Below are 8136 nucleotides of genomic sequence, written 5' to 3' on the forward strand. Positions count from 1 at the left end.
TAAACAAAGTTGAGATCGAAGTCGCAGGCGACCATCACATTTTGGGAGAGGGTCCCCTTTCTATTCCTGTATGGAGCAGCCTCGTTGGATGTTATGGTCATGGGAACATGAGTCCCATCTATTGCCCCTAGGCAGTTCTGCATTAAACAAACTATGGTTACTATATGTGTTATACTAAGGGAGGATATAAATTCCTAAAGTACATAGCAAGGGATGGCATGTACCTCAAAGAAAGGCCAAAACTGGGGATTTGTTGATATTTTCCAATGAGTATCTAGCGAACTATGCTTGATAAGGTCAAATGCCAATGATCTCATAGCGTTGAAGCATCCATTGATATGCCTATGCACCGTTTCAGGACTGTGCTGAAACCTATCATTCAACGTACGATAACTTGCATTCCTGGATAGCATGTACATAAACATCCCTAGTTGCTCTTCAACACTGACTCCTTTTGAATTTTTTAGAAGACTTTTGGATCTAAGATGGTCACATAGAAGTTGGAAGATATGGGATTCCATCCTAAGAATATCAAGGCACCGTTGAGGGTGGCCATCCAATATTTCTCGGATATACTTAGCTCCCGTAAGAATGGATGTGTTCACTGGAATCTTTTCCCTCCTAGAAGATATACAATATATTGTCGGGAAGACAAGAAACATCATCTCCTCCTCCTCCTCCTCCTCAGAATCAGTACATGACTCATATCCATCATCATGGTTACTCGTATCCATTATCTAGCGAGAAGAGATTACAAAATAAATACCGCAACTCTCCTTCAAAGTAAACACAGTAGTATATATAATCTATGTTATGACATTGGAATAAAAGGAGCACTAGCACATCAAGATAACGAGATTAGTGTAACATGAAAAGATATTACCATACTTTTATTGATTGATGTAACAATTGAGTATATATGTATATAGACAAGCACATACGCAAAACAATGAAGAATAAATCAGTGACACACACACACAAGCTGGACTGAATGCTTTTGAGTTTATTAAGTACCTTCAGTTCTGAGCTTTAAATGTCAAAAGAGCTTCACAGAATCTTGAATCCTCCAAATCACTCTTAACAGTCCTGCATTGCACAAAGGCAGCAATGAGCCAATGATATCAGTAGCAATAATAGGTGTTGCAGTTATATAACTTATCAAACAGGCCCAACTTAGTTAGCATTCTATCTGCACAACTGGACAAAGAAAACAGATGAACTATTCATAAACCCATGGAAGTTTATTGGACCCTGTTCATAAACAAATCATTGGACCATTGTTCATCTGTTTGTTTATCAGTATTTCTAGGTTTACATCAATCTGAACTTCGACAGCAGCTAACGAACTGAATTCTTGTGAAACTTTGGCAGCAGCTGTTAACTGGCAGGAGGGTTCGGGCTAATCACGACCAAACAGGACGGCCACGTCGCCAAGGAGTACTCCACCGCCGGTTGAACGGGGAAGGGGCGGGGAGGGATGGCAGAGGAGGAGGAGGAGGAGGAGGAGGGAGGATACTTTGGTGGAGCAGAGGAGGATGAGCGATTCACCGTCACGGTCAGGTCACAGCTGCCGGCCAACGTCGCCGCGGCGGCCAGGAGCGAGTTGCCGTCACTGTCGCAGCCAGGAGCGAGTCGCCGTCACCGTCGCGGCCAGGAACGAGTCGCCGTCGTCGGCGCACCTAACCCCCGTCGTGGCCACCGTCTTCTGCGCCTCACCACGTCGCCGTCGCGAACGCCGTTGCTTGACCACCTCGTGGACACCAGCGCCGGCGCCTCCCGGCGGCGCAACTCGATCTAGGTCTCGAGCGAGAGGCGAGGTGGGGAAAAACGACGGCATCTGGTCTGTATGGGATACCGGCCTGATACGGGTGTAAACGAGAAAACTAGTGTAAAACTTACAGTCCAAAAACGACATGCCAAGCACCAACGACAGGCCCATCCGTTTTTATTTTACTGGGGTATATTTTACAGGTGTATTGGGCCCTAAAGCGAGGAGCCAAGCGGGGCCTTAGGGTTTGGTGGTTCCTAATCCTACTGTGATTCCGTCTCTCGGACTTTGGTTTCCTCCCTTCGCGCCGACTTTGGTTTCCCCCTTCGCGCCAGCTGATTCAAACACGGGTCGGTATTTTGAGATAGAGCGGGATCTCTTACCCGACCGCGCCCCCCCTCCCCCCCTTAAATTGGAGGTAGCGCGGAGTGAGAGTCCCGTTCAACAAAAAAGTAACGCAGGGAGAGAGAGAGAGAGACAGAGAGCGGGAGAGGGGGAGGGAGGGAGAGAGTTGAACATCGTCGAATCATGGGGCTGATGGCGCTGAATCGGCTCATCTCCAGGCAGCGGGAGCAGAAGCAGAAGCGAAATCGTGGCCGTATTGAAGCCAATAGTAAGCCCCGCGACTTAGCTTCTTCTCGATTTACCTTCTGCGGCTTCTCCTATTTGTGCCTTGCTGCCATGTGTGAGTTTTTCCGTAAATAAAAGTACTTTTTTTTGGGAGCCCTGTCCGCGTTGGGGATCTCACTGCGTGGTGTTACCCGGTTTGATTAGATCGAAGGAATTCGACGAGCCTTGGGGGCAATTGCGCCGTTTTCCTAAAATATCTGTGCTCAGTTGGAGTATGATTTTCAGATTGACACAACTGAGTCTTGTAGACTGTAGATCTCTTTCGCGTTCCTGCAAAAATTGGACAAAAGATCCAACTTTTACCTAAAAACAACTTTTTTGGAGCCCTAACTGCAGTGGGGATATCGGTAGCTGATGAGATCCAGTTTTATTAGATCGAAGGAAATTGACTGGACTTGGGCGATTCCGTAGTTTTGCTAAAATACCTGTTTTCAGCTGGAGTTTGATTTTCAGATTGACACAATTTGAGTCTTGTAAATTCTAGGTCTCTTTCACGTTCCTGCAAAAAAATTAGACAAAAGACCCAACTTTTATTACAATAAAAATACGCTTTTTTAGCCCTCTTCGCAGTGGGGATCTGTTAGGACTTAGGACCCTGAATAATTGTAATACAAGAAATATATGCAAGATCCTAACTAAAGCTACTGAATAACTGCAATTACTGGAGGAAAACAGGGTTAAGATAAAGTAATTGCAAGGAATTGTAGAAAAGATACATGATTTATATAGAGGAACAAGGTAAATTAGGTTTTTTGTTCTTGGGTGTTACTAAACAAAGCAAGCAACTAGTAATACAAGATCACCCTTCTACCCTTACGTCTAATATTCTCTTAATATCTCATAATAATACTACCCTGACATTCAACCTCAGTGAGTTCCTTGTTCTACAAGGAAATCAGCAATTCTCCAGAATTCTTCATCCATGTTAAGGAGGTTGAAAATTGATCAGCGAAAGAGTGATTCCACCCAAGTTCATGTGTTGTGAATAATTCTGAGTGCATTACACTTCTGAAAAATCTGGCAAGAGCGCATGACATTGAACCGTGAGCTGCATAGTGCATTCTGATTCTTTTTTCCTGTCTCAGTTAACAGTAGGTGCCACTTTGGATGTGCACTTTCTGTACTTTTGCTTGCTCAGGCAATATAGATGCAGGTTGGATGGGCTTCCCATTTGTGAGCTTGAGTACTGCATTTGTCGACACTGTTCGCCAACATGCAACAATCAGATCATTAAACTTCCTGTTGTCCTTGCCAGGGTCTCAAATGTGTATTCCCACAAGGAAAAAAATGCTCTTGCTTTCTATTTGCTGTTTTACAGGGATTATAGCATCCCGTTCAGTTCCAGGAAAAATATGCAGCTTCTGATATAAAAGCAATGCAATGCCTGAATCCCTTATATTTAGGGAGTGCTATCTAACACTTCAATGAAGACAATTGAGTAGCCGCTCACTTCATAATCATATAGTACATCATATTCTGGCATATCGTTGAACACGTTGGGTGTGGCGTGAACTGTTGCTGTCAGTTCCACACTAGGAAATGGGCTCAGGAGTTTGTTGTGCTGTTGGCGTTGGTGTTTCAGTAACTGTGGAAGGATAAGTGGTGAAGTTTGGAATAAGGCAGAGGTTTGGGATTGTTCCAGCGAGCCGCTGTCAGGCCCACATGGCTGCTTGCTAAGGAAGACTGCAAGTTCTGAGACCATCGATGTGAGCTTCACAAGCTCACCTTTGATACTGTCAAAGGAGGTTTGAGTCTGCACTTGTTGGTCTTCCAAATGGGCAGTGATGTCTGGGACCCCATATGGAAAGCCTCTTTGGCTTGAGCTTGCTGGTGCGCCACCTTCATCAGAGTAGCCTCCCCGGCTTGAGCTTGGAGGTGGAGTTGCTGCTCCTCTGTGGCTGAAGTTGACGTCGCATTGGTCATGGTGTCTGGCCGGAAGCACGGGTAGTCGCATTTGGCCCCGGACGTGCATGTGTGGTCCAAGGCCTTCTTGGTCCGCTAATGAACAGAGAACTGGGGTGGATGAATGTTGAAGTTGGCATGGTTTGTGAGAGCTTAGTGGAGGACGGCTGGCATCATCGGGCGGAAGAGGAGGTGCTCAGTGCATGGAGTCTTGCTAAAATAGTTGTGCAGAGCTTTGAGTCTTGTAGTCATTCATGTCCCTGCAAAAAATTGGACAAAGATTCTAGCTTTGTGTGTGCTTGAACTTGTTATTTCCTTCTGTTGGTGCCTGTACTAAACATAATACTGATGTTTCAGATGGATGGCTTGCTTCATCATTAGCTAAAAGAAACAGATCACCCTGCCGACAGGATGTTAATTCTCATGGTGGCAAAAAAGTAAGATATCCAGGACCAGATCTTCCAGAGGTATGTTCTGATAATGCTAGACTTCTATCAGCAGCATAGCTAAATAAAAATTATGAACATATCTTTCACCGCAGCAAGCTTTGCTTTGTTCTGTTGCAGCAACTTTCCAGCAGAAAACTGTTCCACTAGTTTTAAGATCCAGTTGATAGTTATGAACTACTCCTTCCGTCCCATAATATAGGAGTGTTTTTGACACTACACTAGTGTAAAAAACGCGTTTATATTATGGGACGGAGGGAGTAGATCCTAGAACCTTCTCCGTGTGAGCTGTGTCACTTGTTTTATTTGCCATGATCGATGTATGTCACATTGTTTTCCCTTCTGTTTATGCCTACCAAGAACCAGTTGCAACTTGTACTTACCCTTGGCTAATTGTAGATTGTGCCATCCTTTCCCAGCTTAAGCCAACATTTACAAAGCAAGTCTTTTACAGTATTATTCCTTATGAGACTTTCATAGTACTTTACCTCAAATTCTGATCTTCTGTACTTCTGTATGCAGGACATCTGGCGTCATATACATTTCCTACTGCCAATGCAAGATGCTGCCCGTGCTGCCTGTATCTCTCAGTCCTTTCGAAGCTCCTGGAAATGCTATCCCAATCTTACCTTCACTAATGAAACAATGTGCTCCAAAGAAGATTTGTGTAAGAGAACAACAGGCTCAAATGTTATAAGAGACTACAACAACAAAATTGACCATGTTTTAAGAAACCACTCAGGAGCTGGTGTGAAGAAATTGAGGCTTGAATACTATGTTATTCCTCATGATGCAGAACCGTATCATCATCTCACCAGTTGGCTCCAGATTGCGGTTACACCAGGGATTGAACAACTCCACCTTACACTATCCCCGAGGGATGCAACTTTTAACTTTCCATGCATGCTTCTCTCTGAGATATGTCATGGCTCTATTCAGTATCTTCACCTTGCCAATTTGGACTTACATCCCACATTTCAACTTGGTTTGAGAACCCTGAAAACGCTGCATCTGTATAATGTGCATATTACGGGGGATGAGTTAGGGTGCCTTCTATCCCATTCCTTTGCTTTGGCACACTTGAGACTTCAATATTGTCATGACATCATTCGCCTGGAGATACCTTGTCTGCTGCAGCGGCTCAGGTTCCTGGAGGTGCTTGAATGTAGCCTTGAGGTGTTAGAGATCAATGCTCCAAATATCTCCAGATTCCGCTTAATGGATTTTAATGTGCAACTCTCGTTTGGAAAGTCACGGAAGATGAAGAATCTGATGTTGAACAATAGCTGTGGCATCAGTTATGCTATTGACAACCTTCCTTCCTGTGCGCCAAAAGTTGAGACTCTTACCATACATTCTAGTTATGAGGTATTCTCTCACAGTTAAGTTGGTAAGTGATATAACAGTAGCCATATCTTGGAAATAATTAACCAGAGTCATCTTTATGCAGATAATTAATGCACCAGTGGCATCTAGCAAATTTCGCCACCTCAAGATCTTGATTATTTATCTATTGGGACTCCATTCTCATCGGGACTATGATTATTTATCCTTAGTTTCTCTTTTTGATGCTTCTCCTTTGTTGGAGAAGTTTGTCTTGTTTGTAAGTCACTGTTCACCCTGCAAAGATCATCTAATTTCCATGTTTGAATCATGAATTTGAATGTCTTGGCCTTTGATCTTCAGGTATCACCTGTGCAGTCCAAGTATGACTGGTTTGAGGGAGATCTCTCATCTCTGAGACAAATGTCAGAACACCGCCATCACAACCTCAAAAATGTGAAGATCAGTGGTTTCTGCCCCCAAAAAAGCATGGTTGAGCTAGCACGTCATATTCTTGAGAATGCAACATCACTTGAGTGCCTTACATTGGACACCACTCCTATTAGCTACCGGTGTTCTGGTGATATATTGGACAGGAAATGCCCTCCACTGGAAACTGCATATATAAGGGATGCATATAAATCAATCTTGGCTGTGAGAACATACATTGAAGGGAAAGTTAACTCCACAGTCAAGTTAAACTTACTAGGGCCTTGCAGCCGGTGTTATGCTTTGTGAAATTCAGATCTGAATCACCTTGTGAAGTTTAGTTGTTAAATGGTTACCTTTTAGTTCTTTGTTTGGATTCACCAGTCATTTTTGTGGAGTTTATGTATTTTTACTTGCACCTGCCGTGATGAAGAAATTCTGGCAAATTTATTTGTTTCAATCTTCTAGCAATACCTGGAGAGAAATAGTTGCGTGGTTAGGCAAAGATATTTGCTTTCTTGTGGTGCAATTTCATACAAGCTGAAAGTAGCCTTTGATTCAAAACAACTTTCAAAATTCAGAAGTGGAGTTTCTACTTTTGAGCACAGCTGGAACCTTTAGGCTCCGACCCGGAAAACTGCCGATTGGTTGTGATATTACACCCTGTTTTGGCTGGTGTTGACAACACTTCTACAGCCTTTGGCATCGTCTATGACCCTCACAGCTCCTAGAAGGTCGTCCGCTTCTTTTGCCCTAGAGAACCTGTACAGAAGAGCTGTTAGGCTAGTCATAGTGGGAGTAACTTAGCTAGTAACATAGCGCACTCCAAATTTTTTTTGCTTATGTGGCAAGTATTTAATGTGAGGTGGCAACATAATATGTTACTGTAACATAGCGTTTCTCAAAATAAGATGAGTCTACAAGCTAATAAATGAAGCCATCTATGACACTACTATTATGTTACTTTGCATTATAAAGGTAGTAACTTAGACTAGTGTCATGCATATGACACTAGTCTAAGAGGGTGCTTGGATCCAAGGGACTATTTTTAGTCTGACTAAAAATAGTTTCTTTTAGAGACTAAAGTTCCAAGCACCCCTGACTAAAGAGAGGCTAGGACTAGTGTTGAGGCTAAACCTTTTTAGTCATAGGAAACCTACTAAAATATGTATTAGCCCTCTCTCTCCTCATTTAATTCCTCTCCTTTAACACATGCGAGTTCTGAATTGGAGGGTTTGGAGGATAATAAATGCTCAATACCTTGATTTTAGTCTCTTTAGTATTTGGATCCAAGCATGGGTGAGACTAGCAAGTTTTAGTCCCACTACTTGTAGTCATGGGACTAAAACGTATCCAAGCACCCTCTAAGTTACTCCCCACTATGACCAGCCTTAGAGCAACTCCAATTTGGTGACCCAAACAGACATGCGGTTTATCAGCTTTTTGTCCATTTGGGTCGGCGTGCTAGCTCACTTTATCCATTTTTTGTCCATTTGGATCGGCGTGCCCGCCCACTTCTGCGTTTAGGTTGGTAGTGCACCCAACGTGTGCACGCATATTCGTCCTCGTGGCCGGTATGTGGCCATTTATTTCTTCTTTTTTGTGTACATATAACAAAAATTGCCTGAACGCGTCAAT

General features: G+C 43.4%; 1 protein-coding gene across 1 annotated transcript; it reads left to right on the forward strand.

Annotated features, from left to right (window-relative positions):
* The first annotated feature begins 2171 nt into the window (after positions 1–2171).
* On the forward strand, positions 2172–6958 carry LOC119310890. The gene is made up of 5 exons (XM_037586508.1): positions 2172–2381; positions 4658–4767; positions 5269–6114; positions 6197–6349; positions 6433–6958. Exons 1-5 carry the CDS (start codon positions 2297–2299, stop codon positions 6805–6807), a joined length of 1569 nt encoding a protein of 522 aa, XP_037442405.1. The 5' UTR covers positions 2172–2296; the 3' UTR covers positions 6808–6958.
* Positions 6959–8136: the final 1178 nt, after the last annotated feature.

The sequence above is a fragment of the Triticum dicoccoides genome, chromosome 5B, assembly GCF_002162155.2.
Source record: "Triticum dicoccoides isolate Atlit2015 ecotype Zavitan chromosome 5B, WEW_v2.0, whole genome shotgun sequence".
NCBI classification, from domain to species: Eukaryota; Viridiplantae; Streptophyta; class Magnoliopsida; order Poales; family Poaceae; genus Triticum; species Triticum dicoccoides.